This window comes from Lacerta agilis, chromosome 4 (assembly GCF_009819535.1).
Source record: "Lacerta agilis isolate rLacAgi1 chromosome 4, rLacAgi1.pri, whole genome shotgun sequence".
In the NCBI taxonomy this organism is placed as follows: domain Eukaryota; kingdom Metazoa; phylum Chordata; class Lepidosauria; order Squamata; family Lacertidae; genus Lacerta; species Lacerta agilis.
In genome coordinates this window covers 73,290,485-73,317,829 of record NC_046315.1, presented here as the reverse complement: position 1 = coordinate 73,317,829, position 27,345 = coordinate 73,290,485, and the positions used below count along the sequence as shown (strand labels likewise).

The 27,345-nt window shown below is 43.0% G+C and overlaps 1 protein-coding gene across 1 annotated transcript; it reads right to left on the bottom strand.

Moving 5' to 3' along the window:
- Window positions 1-26,521, bottom strand: SLC9A2 (solute carrier family 9 member A2). The gene is made up of 12 exons (XM_033147637.1): window positions 26,345-26,521; window positions 20,917-21,380; window positions 16,049-16,299; window positions 13,336-13,553; window positions 11,898-12,100; window positions 10,106-10,195; window positions 8,649-8,719; window positions 6,847-7,008; window positions 5,096-5,198; window positions 3,477-3,602; window positions 3,048-3,138; window positions 1-524 (listed from the first exon to the last, which is right to left on the bottom strand). Exons 1-12 carry the CDS (start codon window positions 26,511-26,513, stop codon window positions 193-195), a joined length of 2,280 nt encoding a protein of 759 aa, XP_033003528.1. The 5' UTR covers window positions 26,514-26,521; the 3' UTR covers window positions 1-192.
- Between the last annotated feature and the right edge of the window lie 824 nt (window positions 26,522-27,345).

The following is a 27,345-nucleotide window of genomic DNA, read 5'->3' as shown; positions in this document are numbered from 1 at the left end:
ATATAAAACAAAATAGTTGCACTATTTGGTTCCACAGAAGGTGAGGAGTTTTGTTTTTTCTCCACATAGTGAAAGAACATGATTTCTTTCCCTCCCATCCCCAACCGGTACCCATGACCCTTATGGCTCCATCTGTCCAGTTTAAAGTGCCTCTCTCTGCTGTTCATTGTTAATGGCTCCATTTAGCAGCTTTCAATATGGTTTATTCTCGGATTTATCACTAGGCCTTTTTGAAGCCTGTCGGATTAAACGAGGCGGTGGCAGTGGTTTGGCGGGTCCGTCATCTTCCGCTGACTCTTCCTCGTTCAGTGCACCAAATGCTGGTCTTGGCAAAAGTGGTTGCCTGAAGCCTCTGTTTCCCTGGGGGTGGCTTGCTGTCTCTCTGTTGCTCCTGTCCGTTTCGTTTTTCCATTCCATCCTACACTGCTGCTGTCGAAGCCTCTGGTCTCTCAGAATTTTTCCTGCTTGGGATTTCAAATTCAGCACCGTGCTTTGATCAGAGTCAGAATCGCTGTCGTCCGTTACTGTAAATTAAAGTATATATTAATATATGCATCACAGGAAGAAGAAGAAATGGAGACAAACAAAATCTCAGCATGCCCAATGCTTCACTACTCAAAGTACAATGATGTAACGACGGCCCTATTCGGGTGGTTTCTCTAACACCATTAACAATTATAGAAATCAGGAGGGCAGAGTTATGCTTTCTGGCGCAATCAGGGTTCCACACCATGGGGTAGGGGGAAATCATACTTGCATAAAGCAAGTGCCCTCCTACACATGTCTGCTTCCCCATATGTAGATTGGGGGCAGCAACGAAGTGAGTTCCCACTATCCTTCCCCCCACATCATGTATTTAATCATGCAAGGAAGAGCGCCCAGGTGCTAATGTATTACTAGTTTCCTATATCTGTGATGCATTTCGTTACCTATGGTCCAGCTTCCTGCCATCGCCAAACACATTATTTTTTTGCCAGCAAGTTTTTATTTGGAATTTAAGGTTTGCCGCAGCAGGGAACTGGGGTGTGTGTGTGTGTGTGTGTAACGAAAACGAAAGTTCATTCTGCCACTTCTAATATCAAGTCTTACCACATGAGGGCACAGTCAGTCTCAGTACAGAAAAATGATGCAAATTAACTTTGGGACACATACCACATTATTCCCCAGCTCTGTAGTGAAAATTGCACGGGCTACCTACCCAAAGCTGCCTATACTAGGGTTGCCATATTTCAAAGAGTGAAAATCCAGACAGAAAAGTTGTTGGTGTCCTCTCCTCTCAAGTGAGAGGTTGCAGGACCAGTGGTCAAGGATGATGGGAATCATAATCCAAAAACAACAGCAGGAGACCCAAGTTTGGGAAACACTGATGGTGCACTGGAACTGAGAGCTTATTTACTTTTAAGTAAGAGTTACATGATTTTTAAAGCTATCTGAAAGGAATTATCTGCGAGAGAAGCAGTTGCAAGGTTAGACCTGCAAACAGGAGGTATTAAATTAAAGGCACAGAAGCCCTGAGACGTATATTTGCCTGTCCAGTATGGTGCTGCAATTGCATTGTGCTGAAAAACAATTGCCACACTTCAGGTCTGAGGGAAAAAACACAGAAAACATTGGATGGTGATGATTGTATAGGGAAGTTTTTTAATGTTTGATGTTTCACTGTGTTTGATGTTTTAATTTGTTAGAAGTCACCTAGAGTGACTGGGGCAGCCCAGGCAGATGGGCGGCAAAAAAATAAAATAAATGATGGTGATAACGATGACGCTTGGGAAATCGCAACAGGCAGATAAACAACAACACTGTCGTTATTTTCCGTTCCAGAGAGAGAACATGACATCTTAGGACAGACTTTTGGGATGAAAAAAGCTGTTTTGCAAAGTCATGTAACTAACAAGCAAGGCCTTAAGAGTCCAAGACATAAGACACAGTTGCAAGAATCTGGTCAAAAACTGGCTATGTGTCCTAGTCACCACAGCAACCATTCAAAAGTTGTTGCCATTTGCTTGAACCTGATGTTCACATAACAATTTATTTGTTTATTATTTTTCCTTCACATGCGTGTGCTCAGTAAGATATGTTCCATTTAAAGCAGAGGGTATGAAAGGAACAGGTGAATACACAACACAGTGCTATTGGGAACTCAACATTGTGGTGAATCTATGGCTGAGATCCAAAGAATCACACAACTAGCTCCTCACACCCCAGGCCTTTGGGCCTGCGGTTCTACAAGCAGACACCTCCCTTAGTTCTTTAGGAACTATGGAGCCATTCCAAAGCAGTTCATGGCTGGGAATCTGCAGCTCAAAGGAGGAAAGCCAAGAATGGTACTGTACGCTCAACCGTTTGGGTGTGCCTAAAGTAGCTTTGGATCCTTGCCTAGGGCTATAAAGCCAGAGGCAGACAATAAGTTTTATTTCCCCCCTCCCTGAAAATTAAAGGTGCAATGATAGAGCCACTTCATCACGTGTTCCACTTTTGTCCCTGGCCAAACAAGTTTGGTAGGTTTTTGTGGAGATAAGATCTACAATATAAGGCCTAAAGGATGGCTGTGTGCCTCAGAGGAAAATATGGCCCCATCATACCCCTTTCCAGGGCTGGGGCTTCAGCCAGATAACGTCCCTTCCTGCTAGGTGTACCGCCCTGCTAGAGACTCCTTCCTTCCTCTTCCTTTTCCTCTAGACAGAATGCAGGCAGCAACAGTTGCTGCTCCTTGCCACTGTTGGCCACTCATCTGAGCAGGTAAGCAGCTGCCATCCCAATGGCTACCTTGCTACCCCCTGAATATATACAAACATACTATATACACAAAGCATACACACAATCGCATGCACCAATACACAAAAAAATCACTAAGAGCACCTCCTCGGCATATGCTGCGAGTGAAAGAAATGGACCTATTTGCATGTGGAGTAGCAGTTCTCTTGGAAAGTATGGAAATAACCCATGATCCTCTCTGGCACATTTGCTTGTTTTCCAGGTAACCGCTTCATTAACAAAACAAAAGAAAAGCCAAATTCACTCTTCTTTTTACTCAAAAACTGTATTACCTTTATAAGAAGATTGATTTCTTTTCCGTACTCTCTCAGGGAGTTTAGTGTTTTTAGGCAGTGAAAGATAACGGGGCGGTTTGGCTGCTACCTGCAGAAAGAAACATGAATATTTTTTTTGTACAAGCAAAGTGAAATATACGCATGATTAGTATTATGTCAACTTCTGATACATTTTGTACCTGGGGACAAATGCAAGAGTATAAAATACATATTACACTGTGAGTTGTGATGGGGCCATTATCTTTTCAATTCCTTTGTGCAAACTCTGATGGATCAACTGGTAGAACATGAGACTCTTAAATCTCAGGGTCATGGGTTTGAACTCCACATTGGGCAAAAGAGTCCTGCATTGCAGGGGGCTAGACTAGATGACCCCCGTGGCCCCTTCCAACTCTACAATTCTACGGTTCTGTGTTATACAAGTACCTGTCTTGACAAGCTGCTGCCCCTCTTCACGGTCTCCCTCAGGCTGTGTCGGCGCCGAATCAAAATTTCTTTCGCCTGCTTTTCGCTTGCATCTTCGGCGAGACTGTATCTGTTGTATGATGGAGTCTGAAACGAGAATAAAAGCAATGGCCATATTAATGCCATGAGCGGTACAGGGCTGCAAACTGTAGCTATAATTCAGTGCTTTAAGAAATCTCACAAACAACACTCAAACTAGCATAATGTTTACAACGAGTTACATGCAACCAATGTGTATAATTTAATGCTCGTTCAGCCTTTGGACCTTTGGTTGTTGTTTGGTTGTTATGCATACAAGAAATAAGAATTTTAAACGTTGCAACTCGTGTTCATAACATTTATGCAACTGCAATATCCGTCTAACCCATTCTGGGTGATTTCCCTCTTGCCCTGGAGCCCCACAGGACCCCCCCCCCCACTCCTCTTCAGGAGGATCCCCAATCCTCTGGAGAAGGCTTTCAGAGGTTTCAAGGATGGCAAGAAAGAGGAGGAGGAGGAGGAAGAAGAAGAAGAGGAGGAGGGGGAGGAGGATAGAAAAATCAGCTGAACAGGCTACTTTTCACTTGCACTAACCATTGGACACAATTCTTCGTTTTTTAAATGTTTGTTCTCTTTCAAAATATAAATTCCCTGCTTTGATGAGATCTATGTCTATAAAGATTTTAAGGACAGACGCCATTACAGGCTTCATACAAACAGGAATGTGAAAGAGGTGGCCCATTTAGACATTTCTATATTATCACGCAGTACAGTGGACCCTCTAGTTACATACCGCTCTGGATACGTAACTTTCGGGTTACGAATGCGGCAAACCCGGAAGTGTATACTTCCGGGTTTCACCGCATGTGCAGAAGTGCTCAATCGCACCGCACACACATGCAGAAGCAGCACCTCTGCTTAAGGACTTTTCAGGTTGCGGACGGACCCCCGGAACGAATTTAATTCATATCCGGAGGGTCCATTGTAAAATGCAGCAGAATCCATTATGTGAAGTTGTATTTAATCATCAGAAACCCTGGGCGATCAAATTCCAGCTTAAACAATAGGATTGTGAACATTAACAGCTACAATAACCTTCAGCATCCTATTTACACAGAGGTTGGCCGCACAGGGTTCTCTTAATGACCAGTGGATAAGGAACTATTTTAAACTACTGTGAAACTTACCTATGCACAGCACCTTGAATCTGTGTATGTATTAAGAGTGTGAGTGTGTGTGTGTGTGTGTGTGTGTGGCTCAGAATATTCAGAATTTATGCTTGTGCCTAGTGTTGAGTGGCACATCTTTGTGTTCTAGAAAGCTGCCACAAACTCCTCTTCTTAAGACATTTTATAAAGCCTGGAGTACAACTTCTCATACCTCTTTGTCTTTACCATGTTTATTTATCAGCTTTCCCACACACTAATCCTAAATACATTTTCCCAGATGCGAGTCCCACTGCTTTTAATGGAAATGGCTTCCAAGTAAGTTTGCTTAGGATGGCATCCTGGTGATTTTATTAAGGGAGGAAAAAACATTGCCAGCTGAGAAACTAGATACATTCACCACGGGGTGTTCTATTAATGCCGTATTCTACTTACTCTTTGCCGTATCTGATAGAGATTTTTTGTTAAAATGTATCTTATATCATCCATCTTGACAGGATAGGAAGGCCTTATTTCTTCTTCTTCTTCTTTAAGTTCACTGTAAGAAGGTGAAACAAAATATAAAGGAAAATATGTAATAACTTGCAATACTATAAATAAGGCTAAAACTACCTGGAAGTAATTGCCACTGAACTCAGTGGGGCTTACTTCTGGTATGCAGAATTTCACTGCTACTCAACATTTCTCCATAAATGGAGTGCCGGGGGGGGGGGGGGAGGTGCCTATCCTTACAATTTCTATAACAAAAATCCTAGCTGGTCTAACTATAGCTATTACATTTCAAACAATTTCAAGAGATATGCAAGTACACAAATAGAATTCCAGCAAAATCCCAAATAGGACTGAGCCATAGGTTCTTTTATACATGTAACCATGATAGAATTTTGTTCACATTTGTTACTGGTGGGTATGTCAACCGACTGAAGATTGCTTTGAAAACTTGAAAATATCAGTTACAGGTAGGTAGCCGTGTTGGTCTGCCATAGTCAAAACAAAATAAAATAAAAAATTCCTTCCAGTAGCACCTTAGAGACCAACTAAGTTTGTTCTTCGGAAGTGTGCATGCACACGAAAGCTCATACCAAGAACAAACTTAGTTGGTCTCTAAGGTGCTACTGGAAGGAATTTTTTATTTTATTTTGTTTTGAAAATATCAGACAGCAAGGAATTTCAGTGTAAAAAAAAGATCATGGCACCTCACAGTAAAGAAGCATGCATTAATTGTTAGAAGGAAAAACTATCTTCAAGATGTCGGTTGTCATTCCATATTACAGTAACACAGGTTGTTTGTGGAAGGGCTGTAGTTTACTGGTTGAGTATCCCTGCAGTAGGTCTGATATTCAGTTCCTGAAATCTCCAGTTAGGGCTGGGTGACACTCCAGTCTGAAAACCAGGAAAGCTACTGCTAGTCAGTCTAGACAGTACTGAGCAAGATGGCACAATCATGAGCCTCAGAAGCAAGATCCATTGGGTTTAATGGACTTTACTCCCAGCTGAGTGTGTGCAGGATTACATTTTAGATGTCTGATACCAAAATCCTGTGTATTTCAACTCAAGAAAGTTCAAGTAAATTCAATGGGGCTTATTCCAGGTAAGTGGGTATAGGGGTTGCCGCTCTGGTCAATTAATTTACCAACTGAAGTCTCATTGAATTTGCCCATTCGCTAAGAACATTATTAAAAGCCTTTCTTACAGGGCCTCCACCTTTGTGTATAGAATGGGTGGATACAACAGGTTTTTGGGGCCTCTTCAGTGGTGGCACCCTGGTTATGGAATGTTCTCCTAGGAGAAGTTCACATGCCACTTACTTTATAGTCATTATAGCACCAAATAATTTAAAAAAAGAAAGAATCCCAAGCATTTTTAGTGTTTTATTCTTGGTGTTGGGTCCATCTATTATATTGCCATTGTTGCATTTAGCTTTAATAAGTTGTTTTTTATTTGAATTTTTCATTGTAAGCTGGGTTTTTTTTCCCTTCTATTGTAAGCCATCTGGATTTTTTATGTTTTGGACACACCATAATTCTTTGAAATAAATATACAGACTAGTTAATCCTAAATATAGAAAATACTGTTTGATTCACTTTTGGCTATGATTTGGCAACTGTTAGAATGCACACTTCAAAATGCAACATAGACAAGATTCAAACTAGCAATGATATTGCACCCTACTGCCCTCAACTTACCTTATAGAAGCCAGCGATGGTACTGTACTTATCATTCCACACTCTGCCATCTCTATCGCATGCTTTATTTCAAGTTTCTTGTACAGGGAAACTATACTTGATTTAGGCTCACTTTCCCTAATCAGAAGCCTTCGCAAGTATTTCTTGTCAAACTTTATAAACCTGTGAGGAGCAGAAGCAATGCTGCAGATTAAATTCTAAAATGCTGCAGTGTCCTCTAAACACTGTTACGAGATCAACTTTCAGTTTTTGATATGGATAGCCTGCACAGGGAATGGCAGCTAAAATTCTGCTCACAGGCAGGACTAGGAGCAGCCTGAGCTATAACCAAAAGACAAGTGGAAGACATACTCTGAGTTGCTTCCTATGTGACACACACAGTCAGCACCCCTGAGTTATACCCACTGTTATAGTTTCCAGCTTAATCCTTTTGCTTCCTCTGTTCCTTTTTGGAACTGCCTGGCAAATTGGAAAATCCCCAGGTTAGAAGTAACCGAAGAGGATGGTCCCAGTTACTGTTAATTTTCAGCTTCCGTTTTTTAGCCCAGGAATGGACAAGCCCGGGCTTTCTCAACCTCGGCCCTCCAGATGTTTTGAGACTACGATTCCCAACATCCCTGACCACTGGTCCTGCTAGCTAGGGATCATGGAAGTTGTAGGCCAAAAACATCTGGAGGGCCAAGGTTGAGGAAGACTGGACAAGACCTTTAACCAATACTGTAACCTCTTAATCCAGATGTAGCACCCATCCTGACTTCAATCAGAAAGGAAAGGGCGGTTGTTAGTCTTTGTTTGTCTCTCTCTCTCTCTTTCTTATGCCTCCATCTATTTTTCCTGGTGTGGAAGGGCCTCCGTGTCATTTCCCTTCCATCACACTCCAGCTTCACAGAAGTAAAGGATGGGTATCAAATACTCCCTGTCTCCTCGCAAATCCCTCAGCTGCCAGACTTTTCATTCCCTTGTAGTCTCCTCTATAAGCCACCTTTTCCCAGGTATTAAGTCAACCCCTCCCCTTTTCACATTCCCAGGCAGCTTACTGCTTGGTCTCGTCTCCCTGCCTCTATCGTCCAGCCCACAAGCTCCTTCTAGCCTCAGCTACCCCACACACAGAGAGGCATTCTCTGACCAATTTCCCCACATCCTAACTTTCCCATGTACCTGTATGGATGCTGATTGAATGGGCAGCTTGAATCATTAGGGGTTAAGGCTACTGATACCGTGCTGTTTATGAAAGTTTGAGTCCTGCCTAACACCTTTTTAAGAAATATGCTAATTCCATGTTATTCCAATAAGATGCTTGAATGATACTCAGTGGTATTCTTTGACTCCATGGAGTACCAGTTTCAGGACACACTCAGGCCGCAAAGTCATAAGATCCAAAAAAAGGAGTGTCAGGTTTGCATGGAAGAACTGCAGGTTTGGACACAAGCTATATGTTGTTCTTATATTCAACAAATAAAATATTTTTTTCAAAAAAACACATTTGAACTAGAATGGCCCAATAGCTAAACCGAAGTCCCAGCAGATTACCTCATGAATATTAACAAACACTTGTTTTTTGAATGTAGGATTTTTGAAATAAGGTGAGGTTTTTAATTCATGTAGTTTGATTAGTGCAAATGCTGAAGCTAATTATATATCAGTATTCAGGTTTGCTAAAATGATCTCATCCACGAAGCCACACAAAATAATGCTTTATAGAAATCATTGGCAGATTTCAGAATGTAATTATTGAACTGAGGGATCAAGCTGGGCTTCTCACTTTCCCCCACACTCTACTAATGTTTCAATACACTACTTACTTATCTCTCCAAAAGTTGTGACTCCAGTGTCCACACACATCTTCAATTCCAGCTTTCACGTGATCAAAGAACTAAAATATGGAAACAGACTCATTACTTGCTTTTGTATGTGCCACAGACTTAAGCCACATGCAATCACTGAGGAAAATTTCAACCAATATAAATATTGTTTATCTAAGCTTCTCTTGAAGTCATTCCACATTTGTAACCTAATGACCCAGTTATAAGAGCACAATGGCTGAGAGAAAATGGCATTTCTTCTCTCTAAATCTATATTCACACCATAGATTAAAAGCATATGGCATACCCCAAAGAATTCTGGGAACCATAGTCTGTTAAGGGTGCTGAGAGGTATAAGCCACAGTTCTCAGGAGTCTTTTGGAGAAGCTGTGTTCTTAAATGTATGGTGTGCATGAAACCGTATCACCCTAGTTAACCCTTCGCCACTATCGCACAGGGGAACGGGTGGCGCTGTGGTCTAAACCACTGAGCCTCTTGGGCTTGCCAATCGGAAGGTCGGCAGATCGAATCCACGCAACGGGGTGAGCTCCCATTGCTCTTTCCCAGCTCTTGTCAAACTAGCAGTTCGAAAGCATGCCAGTGCAAGTAGATAAATAGGTACCGCTGCAGCAGGAAGGTAAATGGCATTTATGTGTGCTCTGGTTTCCATTGTGCCTGAAGCGGTTTAGTCATGCTTGGGACATGACCCAGAAAGCTGTCTGTGGACAAACGCCGGCTCCCTCAGCCTGAAAGCAAGATGAGCACCACAACTCCATAATCTCCTTTGACTGGACTTAACCATCCAGGGGTCCTTTACCTTTTACCTTTACTATCACACACTGCACCTAACCAGCCATTAATTTCAAAGGGTGGCATGTGCGTGTCTCATCTATGTATCAGAAGCCATACTTCTATTCTCCAGCATCCTGGTATACCAGTAGCTCAGGCTCCAGGGGAAAGAGGGAAGTGAAGTAAGCAGCTTGCCCTGAGCCACATGTGCACAGCTGTGTCTACAGATTGTAGATCACACCCCTGCTTTCATTATGTGCAGAATTTAACTGAGCTTCAATACTTACTTGGGAGTTAACAACCAGTGAGCTCAGTTGAAACGTATTTTCAAGCAAACATGAAGGACTGAGCTATAAAGGTTAAACCGAATTAAATTGTTGTGCCTAACTAGTGTGTTTTAAAGTCACTATCTTAATATTGTCGGGGGGGGGGAATGTGATACGAGACACTACGCCAGAACTGCAGGCTGAAAAGGTGTTCCCGAATTCAAAGACACACTGGTATGTGACACATGCAGTACCAAAATTAATTAATTCATGTAACAAGCACATGTTATAAATGGCACATGTTATTAAAAATATAAATATATTATTTCCCACCAAAGAAGAAACATTCAGCTATTAAAACCACATTTCAGTACATGTTGTCCACCCAAAACTCCAACATACCCGACAATAAATTTCCTCGCTAACAGCTGGTTGCTTCTTATTTGCTCTTTTAACATCCAGAAATTCCACCAGTGGACGAATTGTTATTCCCTGTTTTCAGGAAACACAAAAACAAGCATGAAAACCATGCCAGCCCTAAAATTTCCTTTCTACTGTGTCACTCTCATATTCTAAACAAAATAAAAAAATTATTTCCAGTAGCACCTTAGAGACCAACTAAGTTTGTTATTGGTATGAGCTTTCATGTGCATGCACACTTCTTCAGATACCAAACACAGTGCATGCACACGAAAGCTCATACCAATAACAAAATTAGTTGGTCTCTAAGGTGCTACTGGAAAGAATTTTTTAATTTTGTTTTGACTATGGTAGACCAACACGGCTACCTACCTGTAACTCTCATATTCTGTTCAGCGTGTAGCTTGGTAAATGAATGTTCAGAAACAGTAGAACAGTTGCATGTTGCCTCAGATAACAGCACAATAAAGTCCCTCAAAATGTACCTGGCTTTCTTTCTTTTTTCTTATTTTCAAAACCAGACAGCACAGACTTTAAAGATCTACTGCTGATGTCTGAATCTAGATGCCCAAGAAATATAGGTTGCAGGTGATTGTGGAAAATGGTCTGTAGCCCTAGAAATCTGTTGTCATTCACAGAAAACCATGCTGGACTAGGTGGAGAACCAGTCTGACCTGGGGCTGCATATACCGGTATGTAAACACACACACCCCAAGAATCCTCAGAACTGTTTTTCGTTAAGAGTGTTGAGAATTATAGCTCTATGAGGAGTAAACAACTGTGGCCAGGATTCTGATGGGAGGTGCTTGAAATGTGTGGTGTATACACAGCTCTGGAATAAGCTAGCTTCCTAGATTTCTATCTGTGGTCTTAACAGGGCAAAAAGCAAAGTATGTTCTCTGTGAGCCAGTACATTTCCAGATAAAATAAGGATGGTAGTCAACAAGCTGTAAAATGCATTGGGTCAAATTTATAAATGACTAGAGGTTGCCACCCCGGCTCGTTCCGATTCCTCCACACCTGCCCAACCCCTTCTTCCTTTACACTTCACCCACCTCCTCGCAGCTCAGCCAAACCTCCCCTCCCCCTCCTCTCTCAGGTTGCCCCACCTTTTGTGAGTGAAGCACCTCCCTTCTCCATTACACGTTGGTGCAGCCATGTTTAACAGAAGGAGACAGCCAATTTACAAAGCTGTTTGTCAAAAAGCTCTGTGAAGCTCTCCCCTCCATGAAACAGTTCACCTGAGTCACCTGCCAATCACCTGACATACTGCCACTACACTGGAGCTGCTGTGGCCTCCTACTGGCAGCCACGTGGACTGCAGCATAACGACAGCCTCACATTTTTATGTATATAGGAAGATATTACTGGCAAGTCACGAATTGCAATCTTTGTTTTTAAAACCGATTTCGCAATTTGCCTGTAAAGCTGGAGACAAGATGTGTTAACTAGTTCAGAATATGATTTACTAAGTTGTGTATAAGTCCTTCTGTGAGATATCTCTCCCGAATTACAGAATATTCATTACGGAAGTAAAATATGATCATACAAGACATTAGGAGGACAAGAGGAGGAAATTACTCTTGGGAGTAAACTCACTTACTACAGTAGAAGTTTCAGGTGACATTTGTAATGGGCTACTTGCAGGCTGTCAGTGCCAATACTATATTAGTCCCATGGCCAGAATAAGTAGTAGGAACATTGACTGGGCTCTTTGCAGGTTTTAGTGCAAATAACTATTTAGTCCCATCACAAAAAAGGAATTTATTCTTACCTGAATGAAAACTGTGAAGAATATCACCACAATAACAGCAGAAATGAAAAGCTTCTTTCTAGGGAAGTCGGCAGAAGGAAGCAAGAAAACGAGAGAGAAACATATGGCTCCTCGGAGGCCTCCATAGGCTATAATAAACTGGTCCTTAAACGTTATAGGAATTGTCCGGAATACATTAATAATTTGAGTCAGTGCAAAAACTCCTAAGGGAAATATAGAAAGACAAGCATGGTTCAGAACCTTAAATTTAAGACAAATATAATAATGTTTCCAAAATAAATGTAAGAATGTTATCTTCCATTTTATGTCATATGAAAAGGAGGTGCATAAGTTTTATTTACATGTCCCAAGGGCTTCTGTTGCACAAGCAACCTGACTGTCCCTATACTTCTCTCCCCACTTCCTGCAGAGCGCTCCCCCCCCCTCTCTCTCTCTCTCACACACACACACACAGAGAGAGAGAGAGAGAGAGAGAGACTTTTCTCACTGTAGTTGGTGGGGGATTGAACCAAGGACACTTTCTTAATGGAAGTATCATGATAACCGAAATCAAGAGGATTTTTTTTAAAAAAGCTCCCCTACCAGGGCCAGCCCAAAACATTTCACTGCCTGAAATGAACATCAACATTCCCACCACCAGAGGCGGATTTACAGAAGTCCAACTGATTTGGTCATACTGTAAGCAAAGCTTCAGGGGCGCTGCAACTATAATGTAGAATGGAAGTTGAGAAGTGGAAGGAGGCCCTGAATTTTGGTGTTGCAGACTAGCTGCTGATGAAATGTGAGACACCACACCACTCCCAAGCACAGAAGCCAACCAAATTGACATAGCTTATAGACTAGGGGAGGGACGTGGGTGGTGCTGTGGGTTAAACCACAGAGCCTAGGGCTTGCCGACCAGAAGGTCGGCGGTTCGGATACCCGCAACGGGGTGAGCTCCCATTGTTCTGTCCCAGCTCCTGCCCACCTAGCAGTTCGAAAGCATGTCAAAGTGCAAGTAGATAAATAGGTACTGCTCCAGCGGGAAGGTAAACAGCGTTTCTGTGCGCTGCTCTGGTTCACCAGAAGCGGCTTAGTCACGCTGGCCACATGACCCGGAAGCTGTACGCCAGCTCCCTCGGCCAGTAATGTGAGATGAGCGCCGCAACCCCAGAGTCAGACATGACTGGACCTAATGGTCAGCGGTCCCTTTACCTCTATAGACTAGGGGACTGATTTACTTCAGCACTTGAAATAACATTGAAGGATCATCTGGAAAGACCCACAGTCTTCCGTGTCCAGAGCATGTCTTTCTTTCAAGCAGTTTTTGCTTTTGTTCTTGATGGCAGCTTTCTTTTCTTTCTTTCTTTGGTCAAGCACACTGTTCCATAAAAGATAAGCATGTTTCAGGTGTAAAGTATGTTGAAGTGCAATCTATACCATTTTAAGTGTCTCTTACCTAGTGCACGCCAAATCAAACAAAACAGGAGGGTAAAGCAAACAAAGGCCCAGTTCCACTCATGGTTTTTTCCAACGGTGGACACTCCCATGAAAATAAAGATCAGGGTCTCGCTGACACTGCTCAGCATCTTCATGAAGTACTTTATTGTGGTGTAGGACTTTTGAGAAACATTCGCCTCCACGTATTTACTCATGGTCATAGCACAAGCTGTAATCCTGCAGAGGAAAGCAACTTTTAATTCAGCTTCCAAAATACTTACATTAAAGTTTACACAGCCCAACGCGAAAAGCATAGCCTGTTATTCCAGGAAGGTTTTAAGGGGGTTCCTCAGATTAGCAAAATTCTGCTTAAGTTTCCATTTCAGCAATCCAGCTGCTGTTGAAGCATTAAATGCGTGGAGAGGTTCAAAAAGCGATTGACTGAAAGATGGAACCAACTTTAGCTAGAACAGGAAGGAAGAGCTCTGAGAATTTAGGCTGTAATCCTATACACACGCTGGAGTACATCCAATTGAATTCATTGGGGCTTCCTTCCAACCAGACATTTGATAGGATCATGCTGTCGGTTGATTGTGTGGGTCAGGGTTGGTAAATACAAGGGAACTGCATGGACTTCAATGGGACTGAGAGATCTGTGTGCGTCACGGGACATTGTTTCACTGTTCCCAAACAGCAAGTCTCCTGCATAACTTCATTATTACAAACTGATGTTTAAATGCAAGGAAGTTTAAAACCCTGTTTGCAAAGCAGTGCCAGGGAGGCATGGTAAATTAACATGCACACTTTGCATCATTCCTAACCTTTTTTTTTTAAAGGGAAGGCTCCATTTCAATTTACTTGCAGGAAATGAAGTGATCATTCTTTGAGGAAACTCTTGTTTCCTTTGCCGTTCTGTAAGGACATTGCATGCTGCCACAGTGCACCCTGGCGCGCACCAGCTGACTGCTATAATTAAGTGTCTCCTTTTTAGTTACTCAGCGTTGTGGGATTCAGCGTGTCATGATTTCACTTTTCACAAGATGCCATTTCATGACAGAGGATGAACTTCAAACAGATATCTTATGTGGGTGGACCTAGGGCCAGGCTTCCTGTTTTAATTTTGAACTCTAAGGTATTTTCCATGACGTTGAACAGCCGCACCTATCAAATGTCTTCCATTGCCAACCAAGGCCAGATTCACACATGAATCAGCCATTTAAAACATCATGTAGAAGAAAACCTACATGAAGCGAACCTGTATGTTTACATTTATATGTCACATTTTGGGGGGTGTATACTTAAATCGGCCAGGTAACTTAAAAAACACAAAGGGTGAGATACAAAGAATGCTTTGAGTGAGTGGAAGGCACATCTGCTGGAGACAGGTGGCAAACAGGAAGTTTATATGGTTTTCAATTATTTCTGTTTCAGCTACAGTTGCACGCACCATAAACCTGCAGATCACACACAAGTCTGCAAGCTCGATTGTGTGGCATGGCCGTGGGCCTATGCTCAACACACTCTGGTTCCCAACTAAAGTGTGAAGAGCGCAATAGACAGCACTGTGACTGCAGGTCAAGTAAACTGCATGGAGGTTGCTCCACTGGGGGAAGACTGTGATGTGAAGCAATTCACCAAGCAGTTCTCGGAGAATTCATCACATCACCACTCATTCATGTTTGCAGTTTTCAATGGAATGTTGAAAGTAAGCCACATAGCCAATGGGCATCAGCAGAAGTTGCATGGCAACTGGTCGTGCGCATGCCCCATATCCCAAGAATGTATGGTATCCTTCCATGGTAATGCTGGGTAGTCACGGTATAACTGTGAACTGCAGCTATAATGGCTAGAACATATCATTATTACTCAAGATTTGAAGCACTCAGAGCATTTAATAATATCGTATGTCCAAAAAGATGCCACTTCTCTCCTAATTTTTATTTTATTTCTGTGCCCAGTTATCAAACAAAGAGTCAGGCATACTTTATTCTATCGATTTCAGTTGGGTTAAGCACACTTAAAGCAATCATATTCACTTATCTAAAACCATCTTTACAGCGGGAAAGGGAAAGAAAAAAGTTTGATGATTATACAAACTGCATTTCATCATGGTTATACCAGTAATGCAAGTCACCTTGCACAAACAAGGCAGTTTCTGTCTGGTGACTGGAAAAATCTAGATCACTGGATGCAGGCATCAAGTTTCGTTGACCTGCTACTAAACTTTGCAAAAGTTTCAATGTGCTTCTAAATTTCACTTCACTAGGGTCACTTTACTAGGGATCAAAATGAAAAAGAAATTAATTGGGAAATTATAACATGAGTAAATGGTGTGTGTGTGTGTGTGTTCTGCTTGTTCCATGCAGTAAGTACATACAAAATGTTGTTTTCGAAAGCAAAAGAGGTTGCTGTGCCGACCAATTCTCATTGCTTTATCAGTAAATGTTAGGCACTAGAAGTTTAGATATTGATCTGGATAGAAAGATGCTCAAACACAACAGCTTTGAATTTGAACTTGGGCATGAACCTACCCCTCCAGTTGCCATCTTGACTGATAACAAGTTGTTAGTCGACCGACAGTGAAATTCTATGCATGTCTATGCAGAACAAAGCTCTATCATTGTCTTGTTCCCATTGAGTCAGCATAGGACTGTGGTCTTCTAAGAGCAGAGGCTAATGTTTCTAATATATCCACGGTATTCTTAGCGCAGTATATTTTCATGGATACTTACGCCATAATGCTTGAGAGATGAAACATTTCAGCTGTTATGTATGCCAGGTAACTGTACAAGAAGACAAACAGTGGTTCAATCACTCGGATTTTATGGGTGTAACGTGTCGTAAAAGCTGCTACAAAGCCCATAACAATTCCAATCAAAACTCCGCCGATGCCAACTACAAAGAAATTAGCAATTCCAGCAAATATGCTAACAGCCGCAACTGTACGCATCTTGCAGAAAGACTTGAAGAGGTTGTACAGGACCTATGAAAGGGAGAAAAAAAGTTAACTTCTTTTAGAATCCTCACTGTAGCTTCAATTGGAAAATTTTACATTATGTAATATTGCTACTACTGTATGTAATTTTAGACAATAGTACAGTTTGATGTAACTGAAGACCATGATACTATCCCAGTGAAAATGATCTGTCACTCATTCCATTAGTTAGACAAGCAATTGCCCTGAAATAATGCAAAGTATGTCCCATCACCTCCTGGCAAATAGAAGGGGAAGAAATGGTGGCAGTGAGAGATTTTACTTTCTTGGGTTCCATGATCACTGCAGATGGTGACAGCAATCACAAAATTAAAAGACGCCTGCTTATTGGGAGAAAAGCAATGACAAACCTAGACAGCATCTTAAGAAGCAGAGACACCACCTTGCCAACAAAGGTCCATATAATTAAAGCTATGGTTTTCCGAGTAGTGATGTATGGAAGTGAGAGCTGGACCATAAAGAAGGCTGACTGCCAAAGAATTGATGCTTTTGAATTATGGTGCTGGAGGAGACTCTTGAGAGTCCCGTGGATTGCAAGAAGATCAAACCTATCCATTCTGAAGGAAATCAGCCCTGAGTGCTCACTGGAAGGACAGATCCTGAAGCTGAGGCTCCAGTACTTTGGCCACCTCATGAGAAGAGAAGAATCCCTAGAAAAGACCCTGATGTTGGGAAAGATGGAGGGCACAAGGAGAAGGGGACGACAGAGGACGAGATGGTTAGACAGTGTTCTCGAAGCTACCAACATGAGTCTGACCAAACTGCGGGAGGGAGGCAGTGGAAGACAGGAGTACCTGGCGTGCTCTGGTCCATGGGGTCACGAAGAGTCGGACACGACTAAACAACTAAACAACAACATGTTTGCGTTCTTTCTAGCCATATACAAGGTATTGCACCAGATGTCTCTGTTTACAGACTAGATTATCTTCATAATGCAGCACAGTGCAGCACAGTAGCTGCTTAAAAATGTAGCTGACTTGATAGTGCTTCATATAGAAAAAATGTGCATACATCAGACTTATTCCATTCATCTTTTTATCTTGCCGGCCCAACATAGTTTCTGAACTAGGACAAACTGTGGTTCGCATTAACTGTAGTTTATCCAAAGAGAATAATTAGCCATGGTTGAATTTGGCTTTTTTCAGACAAACCATAGTTAAAACTACACACAATTTGTCCTCATTCAGACATGATGAACCATATGCAGTCAACTGAAAACGGAAGCTATCACTTCTGATCTCCTCCTCATGACCACATCAGAAGATAGAGGAACACATGAGCCCAAGGATCATGCTACACGTAGGGTAAGCTATGGCTCATTGCATGGAACAATGTCCATGTTGCTGCTTCAAGAAATGCAGTAATCACAGTACTGTGAATTGGGACACAGAAAAAGCAGAAAGCCTGGAAAGGATGCAACAGCAGGATGCATTCACCTGAACAGATTTAATTTGATAGACGCTTGCATAATTGAAAGACTGGCCACCACATTTAAGCCCCAGAACAGCATTTCTTTTAAAATATGTTAACATGCAATGTACATCTACAATACAGAAGATAGAAATGGAACTCTCGGCAATGCATTCCCATCTCACATTAAAGCAGCTAGCTCACTTCCTTGTTCCATTCCCCAGGCATTCCTTGATGCTATCAAATGACATCCATTAAACCTAGGCATCAGTCCAGTTTATACTCAGCAGAACTAAGCAGTGAGGCTTTTCCTGGACAGTACCACTTTAGTTCGCAGAAGGTAGACCTTGCATGTTTGAATACACATACTTTAAAGGCAATTTTATCAAGCTTGTACTTTCCAAAACAATATGAGGACCAAAACACAGCCATCCTCAAAATTCACAGTTATCTAAATTTAGTTTAGCAGTAGTTCTCTATCCAATGTTTGCAGAAATGCATGTATTAGGGGGAAATGTGTAAAAAAATGAATATATTAGTGAAAATAACACAAACATGCATCATAATGAGAGATACAACATCTCAAAAAGGATACAACAGAAAACATGGAGAAAGGGGCACCCAAAATGATCAAGGGGATGGAGGAATTGTTTAAAGCATGGGTGGCGCGTCGCATTGTGCTGCCTGAGGTGAAACAGGAATGTACCACTGTGACCCATGCTGCCATGCTGCCATGCTGCCATGCCGCCGCCACAGCTTCCCTTGCTTGGGTTGCATGGTAGCACCTGTGGAGCAGTGGCAATGACAGCAGCTTCTGGCAGAGGCAGTGGGATGCCCAAGGAAGACCACCTCTTGGCCTTCTGCTACCTGAGGCAGCTGCCTCGCCCTGTCTCATGTGTGAGCCGGCCCTGGCCTGAAGCAAGTGACATTTCAGAGGGGAAAGGAAAACTGGGGGTGGAGGATGACAGGTCAATAAAATTATGTCTAATTAATTTATGGAATTCATAACCATGAATTTATATGCATTCAAAATGAGTTCAGATCAAATTAATCACTGATAGGTTTGTAAGCAGGTATTGGTCATGATACTTGAATGGAATCTTCCAAATCCATAAGGAGCATGTTTCGAAACAGCAAGCACTGACAGGCAAACATTGGGGAAGGGCAACCGCCTGGTTACTGTAGGAAACAGAAGGCTGGATTAGATGAATTTATGCTCTTATCTTGCACAGCTCGTTTTATGCTCTTACATCCCTAGAATAATACTAGCACATTTTATAAATATTCCGCAAATCTCCAGAGCTTGGCTGGTGAAATATGCTTTTCATATTATTAGATCAGATACATTATATGGGGGAGAAGGGAATCAAGTTTTTTTTTTTTTTAGTCCTTTTCATTTATTTTAATTTTTTACTTTGAAGGAAGTACAGTCAAGGAGGACTCACATTAGCATGTTGTGAATTATGCTACATTGGTCTGAAACGTAGTAAGGCATCGCAGGGTGTTGATTTTACGAGATGCCTGGACCGAACAGGTTTTATTGATCATCTCCAATACATAACATTGCCGTGGCCATAGCAATTTCACTCAACAACATGAAGGAGGTCAGGTAATTTCGTGTTAAACATAGAAAAAAAAGGATCGGCTTGGAATGTATTTGTTGCTGGGGTGGGCAAACTTTTCACCAGCAATGAAAAAGCCCCATAGGTGGAATTACCTCATGATGTCTTCCCCTGGGCCTTGACTGAAGCCTGGGCACCCAGGAAGGCCTCAGAGTGCAGACCACTGGTTAGAATCATAGAATTGTAGAATTGGAAGGGACCACGAGGGTCATCTAGTCCAACTCCCTGCAATGCAGGTTAGATAATTTGTAGAATGAAAGACACCCCTCAGCCATCTCAAATTTAAGACTATTGCATCAAACAAAAAACTGTACCTCACCACTGAGAACTTCGCCAAAGTTTTCTCTTCCCTTTGATAATTTTCAGATGCAATTTCTTATCTCACTTATTGGTAGAGAACGGTCTGGAAAATGTATGAGAAATTTCCAGCACAGCACCGCTTCAGACTGTTGAATCCAGCTGATTGCTGGGGCCTTCAAAATCTTGGGAGACCAGCGGTAAGCCCTTTGAGGGCAAAGTTACTCAGATTCACTCTGAAGTAGACTTCACTATCGGGGCAATTCTAGGGGAGCGTCCAGTGCACTGTCTAGTCAAATTTATTTAGGAGGAGTTTCCGTTACTGTGGTGTCAGGATGTGGACAAGATGCTTCACAATGTTCAGTCCACCACATGTGCTCTCAGTAGTTGTGTATCTTGGGTTGTAAGAGCTAGCTGGAAGAGGTTGACCAAACCGGGCCTCAGAGGGCTAAGGTGGCGGGTGAAGGGGCGTGCAAGACTCCCACCCCAGGCCTCAGACAAGCTCCGCATGAGCCTGCCCTGAGGTATACGACAACTACCACCCATTCACACACATCCCCTTCTTATGTGTGCCTGTGTGAATGCATGCATTGTGTGGTGTGCATGCGCTTATTTAGGTGCGAGTCATTACACTACCCATAAAGTGGCAATTAAAACAATTATAGCAGGAAGCGATCGGTGCAGCAATACTTTTCCAAAAGAAAACTGAGGTAAGTACAAAGTCTAGCAATGTTCCTGGTGTGATTATTCATTGATATGGAAATGGATAGCTTGGGGAATTGGTAGATGGATGAGGTCTATGATCTTTAAAAAAAAACCAATCCAGTTAATGATTAAACATTGCTCCCATGTAACGGCTGCAAAGTGTTGCTGCATAAAACAAACTGGCAATCTCAGTCCACCTACAAGCAGGTAGGTATATCCACAACGAGGTAGTGCTAACCGAAACATCTGTTTGTAAAAGCCATTCGATCAGCAGACCTACTCGTCCTATTACTCATTCAGTGCTAAAGACCTCTACTGGCCCCTTTCATGAAGACACTTCTGCTTCCCGATTAAAATGACCCAAAATGTTATAAAGTGCACAAATCACTTAAAAGATCCAATACTAAATCCATTAGCATGTATCGCAGGCATTTTTCTGCTCTAATTATTTTTTCCCTAAAACACAGTAAAGCCCCAGCTTCTTCACTTTCGCTCCGTTATATAGCTGAAAGAAATGTGGTAAGCCGGAAGAGTTCGTAACAATGTGAAACACTTAAGCAAAGTGACTTACCACCGTTACAGCATCATTCAACAGTGACTCCCCAAAAACTAGGATGTACAGCTGCTCGTTGACGTGAATGTTTTCAAAAACTGCCAGCACTGCCACGGGATCCACGGCTGAAATCAAGCTGCCGAAAAGCAGGCACTGCAGTAGAGTGATATCACTCAGGCCGAATACTTCAATCTGGCAAATGGCAAAGAGGGAAATGCCGATGCCAAATGAGTTCCAAAGAGTCCCTACAACCGCGTACCAGAAAATGGTGCCGAAGTTCTCAAAGAAGAGGCGTGTTGGCATGAAGTAGCCGGCGTCGAGGACAATTGGGGGCAGAAGGTACAAGAAAAAAGCATCACTGTTCATCACCGTTATAGACTTTTCTTGTACTCCAAACATAATTCCACCTAGAATTAATCCAACCAGAATAAGGAGGCAGCTCTCTGGCACTACATGGGGCAGCTTGTGGTATAGGTGGAAACCTTCAGAATGAAAGCACAGAGGGGAGGTTGGGAGAGAGACAGAGACAGTTAACTTGTGCACAAAGTGAAAACCAGTGCCATGCTGTCCTTAAATTATCTACTTATGCGTCTATTGGTAACCCACCCCTCCCACAAATTTACACCTCAGTGAAGGGATGCTGAAGGCACCTAACAACATACAGGTGAGAGAAAAGGCATCATACAATAAACCAAGAGCGAAAATCCAGATAACATGGTGTGGGGCATGGGTGTAGTCAGGGTTTTCATTGGGGGAAGGGGCAGGACAGATAACATGGTTTGGGGCATGGGTGTAGTCAGGGTTTTCATTGGGGGAAGGGGCAGGACTTTTTTTAGGAGGGGCAGAACCAACATGATTGGTCAGTTAGTTAAATATTTCTATTGTTTTACTTAATCGGGGGTGGGGACAACTGCCCCCGTTGCTACGCCCATGCAGTGGGGTGATATTCACCAGCAAAATTTAAGTGCCAATCAAAACCATGACTGTCAAAATTTAATGGTCCTGTATCTGAAGGACACAAAGAAAGGGAACAGTCTGATCTTCCACAACAGTGAGTTCTGCAGACACTCTCCCAGATCCCCACCACCAACCCATCCTCAGACACACAGCAGGGCCTCCCCAGCTTCTATCAGTGGATGGACAGGATAATGTTGATGGAAATGGTCCTTCAGATATCCCTGCCCCAAGCAACTGTAATGGCTGTAAATCTTAACCATACTAATCTCACAGTGAGGTCCACTGACATCAGTAGGACTTATTTCTGACTAGACGTGATTAAGATTACACTGAATTTATCTATTTAAGAAAGCTTTATCCCCATCTTCACAATTCCTGTCCCCTGGGCAAGGTAAAAATCATAGAAACCCAATAAAATACATGTTACAAGAGGAACAGATAAAACCGATATGAATCAAGTTATTATTCATAAAACCAGCAAATACTGCGGCCTTTAAATGTAGTGACCAGTTTGGTATTTGTCCAGCAACTTAGTTTCCTCCCCATACACTTTGTTTTAATACAAATGTTCTTAGGAACTAGGAGATGCAGGCTTTAATATTTTGCAAACTACAACATTTTAAGTCTTGGCTAAGGTACAATATTTTGGGGACACTGTAAATTGAGCAGCAGTAGGGGACTATCTGTACCACAGCTATGAAAGTGTCATGGCCTTAGTTCAATGTCAGATTCAGAAGAGGGTAGTCAGCTAATATTCCTGTACCACCAACTGAGATACTGGACTAAGATCCAAATACTGAACCAGAGGCCAGTAGTGGACGGGTCAGGAGCCCGCAGAACTCTCACCTTCCATCCCATCACAATTCACCTGAACTGTCACAACTCCCATCCTGTGCCCCTGTCCAACAGCATGTTGAGTGCGCCAGGTTGAAGGCTACATAGAGAAGGAGAAGTGTTCATCTTAAGGTCAGAAGATTTCTTCTATAGGGATTCACACACTTTAGGTAAAAGGATGAGAGTTTAGGAGGGGTAGACTGGATGCAAGGACCCATAGGGCCCACTCATTGCTTTCTATTGCTTGTGTCCTAACAAAGCAAGAAGTTGGTTCACGGACAGTCATTGGTTCTTAAGACTCTGAAGGACCTTGGTCAAATTTTCTACAACATACCTGTCATCCTATCCATGTCTGCATCCAGGTAAAACTCAGTGTGTCAAATGGGTCTTGCTCCCAAGTCAATGTGCTCTAGATTGCAGTCTTAGTGCACTTAGTCCTAAGAGCACTTTACTAGGGCATTGAACCCAATGGGATTTAGTCCTGAGCAAATATGCTTAGGAGTATGTTGCCCAATGGTGAACCCCATTGCAGTATTTCTTGTATGGCTCATTTTCTTTTTCCATGTCGAAATGGTTCCCCCCGGGCACTAAAGGTCACATTTCACATTTGACCCATACCTCTCCTTTTCTATATATAACCCTTATAATTACACAGCTTGGTGAACTGAAAACACAGCTACCCAATGGAAAAAGAAAATAAACCGCTGCCAAATAGCTTTATGGTTCTTGTTCACGGAAGGAGAATCAGCCGCTGGTAGTTCACCACTGAATTCAACTAGAAGTCATAAGTTGCTATGTTCTGAAGTACATCCTACGATGACACTCAAGTGCCCTTGACTTTTGGCAAGCTCCAGAATTTCACAGCAGCCTTTCCTAGATGACTAGGAATAAAAGTTAAAAACTTAGCTTTCCTTGTACATTAGTGTCTTGTGAACTGCTTTTTATGACTCTTCTGCACTTTTATAGTTTACAATGATGAGTGAATGCAGTACTTATAAAAATACTTTGGAAGAGCAATTGAAACTGATCAGGTGCATGTATCAGGAAATTTTCAATGTCTGATGTTTTACAATTTTTTATATGCTGTAAGCTGCCCAGGTGGCGCTGTGGGTTAAACCACAGAGTCTAGGGCTTGCTGATCAGAAGGTCGGTGGTTCGAATCCCTGTGACGGGGTGAGCTCCCGTTGCTCGGTCCCAGCTCCTGCCCACCTAGCAGTTCGAAAGCACATCATGGGGTCAGGGGTCCCTTTACCTTTACCTTTAAGCTGCCCAGAGTGGCTGGGGAAACCCAGCCAGATGGGCGGGGTATAAATAATGAAATTATTATTATTATTATTATTATTATTATTATTATTATTATTATTATTATTGGAATCTACATAGTGCTGCTCAAACTTTAATAATATTAATTAATTAATTATACCCTGCCCATCTGACTGGGTTTCCCCAGCCACTCTGGGCAGCTTCCAACAGAATATTAAAATGCAATAGTCTATTAAACATTAAAAGCTTCCATATACAGTATAATTACTTTTTTAACCATAAACTTTTGTATTTTTAAGCTATGTATGTTTTATCTGCATTTCTTTTATTTTCCATGAGCCTCCTTGAGTCCTGGTTCTAAGTGAAATAAATAAATAAGCAAGCCAGCATTTGAGAGTCATCCCACTCATTCTGCTGAGTGAGGTTCTGGATCTCTGTCTGTCCCCAAAATCCTATCCTGGTGAGACCACTGTCACCATCAATTCAGTGAGTAAGTGCAACACCCTTAGTACTTTAAAACAGTTGTGGGATGCATTCAAAATTATGCACTTTTAAATCTCATTTAAACTTAATTGGGAGAATTAAACACATTCTGACATTGGGCAGTTTGCACAACTAAGAGAATAACGCCGACATGGGATTGCACTGGAACTGGACTACTAAAGGGGCTATATCAAAACTGTTGAAATGCTGAACGGATTTCTACTGATTATGAAATATGCAATATTGCACCTACATTCACTGCAAGATGGCATGCCCTTCCCTCTGCCATATGTGAAGAATCACATATTATATCACAAAGACAGAAAGATTCATCAGTACCAACAATGGAAGAATGGTTGTTGAAATTAAGACTTAGCTGAGATAGCAAAACTGACATGTTTAAGGCTGAAGATAATGTTTGTTTATAGAAAGTGGTTTTTTAAGGTGTTATAGTAGAGTGGAGAAAGTGATTATTGTTTATATGTAGTGGGCAGATGAAGAATCAGAAGTTCTTAAATCTCTGAACTTTTCTATTTCCTCTTGAAAGCCCTTTTCTATTTCTTCTTTCTTCTTTCTTATCTCTCCATCTCTCTCTCTCTCTCTCTCTCTCTCTCTCTCTCTCTCTCTCTCTTTCATTGTGTTTTTAATCATACTTAGCTTAACTTTGGACAAAAAAAGATATTTGAGATTAAGTTTTGTATTTCTCTTTATAAACTCTAATGAAATTTATTTTAGAACAATATGTATTTTACCTCTCTCTCTCCCCCCCCCCACTCCACCTTTCTCTTTCTTTCTCTCATTTTGTTTGAAGAAACACAAACAAGAACCTGCCAGCAAAAATGCATAAAAGCTTCAGGTTACACACCCCATCAAGTTATTATGCAAGAATCCTCCCAAGCCATGCTTATCTCTCCTCTAACCTTTGTCAGGTCAGGAAAGCAAAGAGATGTCTGTTGCTTCACTGCTTCTTTGGTGACAGGCATCCACCCTGATCCCCTTATGCACAACAACTGCAGCGCAAAAACATCTTCATCACATGAAGAAGAAGTGGTGGAGGAGGCAGCAAAGTTGAGCCAGCTCAGGATTTCCTTGTCCTGCTTCTTGTGTCAATTCGTGAAGAAAAAGAGCAGCAGCCATCTGACTTTCCAAACGTAGACTCTCCTTCCTTGGAGGCATATATTTCTGTTTTACAATTTAAAGTACCGTACTCATTTTTTTTACAATCCTTAAGAGATCAGTGACTCCCCTTCTTCTCTTTCCGTGGTTCATTTTACATATCACAAATCCCTGCCTATTTTACTACAAAATTCAGTATTCCATTATTACATCCATCAAAACTTTTTTTACACTGTTGAATTTATCTGAATGCTGCCAGCATTTTCAGCCCATATATTCAATAAACATTTTCCATTCTAAACGTATGTTCTTCTCGTTCTCTTATTCTAGATGTTAAGTCCGCAAGCTGTGCATATTCTGCCAACTTAAGTTGCCATTCTTCTTTGGTTGGGACCTAACTAGTTTTCCTCTTTTTTTTGGCTAACGAAACATGGGGATGCCAAAGTAGTGGCATACATAAATAACCTTTTTTGACACCTGGGAATTTCAATCTGAATTCAGATTCCTTGGAGGTTTTTAAGAAGAGGTTGGGGTAGCCTTCAGATTTAGCTAAGCTTCCTGTTCCTGCATTGCTGGGGGTTGGACTGCATGACCCCTGGGAACCTTTCCAACTCTACAATTCTACTATTCTGTCTCCCCACAGAAAAGAAATTAGGCTGAAAAGTAGGGAGAGGGGCTACTTGGAGATCAACCGCAAGCCAGATGGGGGCAACACACCTGTTCCTCTCCCCCTTTTTAATAAAGCAAGAAAAACTCGAAATCGACCTCATGGGGGTCCCCTCCCGCCACTTACCGATCTTGGCCAAAGAAGCCAGCAGGATCCACAGGGTGATCTCGAAGGGCACCCTCACGTGCAGGTAATCCAAGGTGAAGACGTGCAGCCTGGTTTCCTCGAAGGGGGTCCCGCTCGGCGGCACAGGCGCCGGGGTCTCCGCCCCGGGAGTGGGGCTGACGCCCAGCATCGCCGCCAGCTCGGGCGCTCCGCTTTCCGACAGGGCGGAGACGCCGCCCGGCAGCAGCAGAAGCCAAGTCAGCAGCGCCAGCGAGGGGGCCAGCCGGCGGGGACCCCGGGAAGCGCCCATCTCGTGGAGCTGCCGCCGCTTTCTCTCCCACAGGCGCGGCTAGAAAAGGGACCGGAGGAGCGCTCGGCTGCCCGCTCGCCTCGGCTGCGCCATGGTCGGCGCTGTGTGGCGTCGGGGGGTCCTGCCCTCGCCGCCTGCAGGGGGAGACAGGCGTCACGCGGCCGGGAGGCGGGCAGCTCGCGCGCACCTGCTGCTTGCTGGCCCCGCCCCTTTCTCGCCCACCCTTCTCGCCTCACCAGGCGCTTTTCAGTCCACGGCCGGGCGCGCGCGAGGCTGGTTGCTCCGGCGCAAGAAGGAGGAGGGCCGGGCAGGGTCCAAACAAGGAGGGACGCGGCCGGTGGTGGCTCCCAGCTTTGCCTCAGAGTGTTCCCCAGTGTTCCTCGCTGTTTCCCCTCCCTCTCCGCTCCTTCAGCCGGGACAGGTGGTGCCGCGAGCAGACCCGCCTCGGGTTCACCGAAGGTCACCCACACCAGGCAGGCAGGGCTGCAAATAGACACGCGCCCGCCCAGCAGCCGGTCGGAAACACACCGGCTGCTGCTGTTGCTGCTTCGCGGCGCGCGCCAAATCTCTGGGGCGAGGGGAGGGGAATGGAGCGCCCCTCCGTCCGTTGCTGTTTCTCGGGGAAGGTGGAGGCAGGCAGGCAAACCACCCGAGGTGTGAGGAGCAGGCACGACAGCGAGGAAAGCCCGTGCTGCGAGGCCACAAGGCAGAC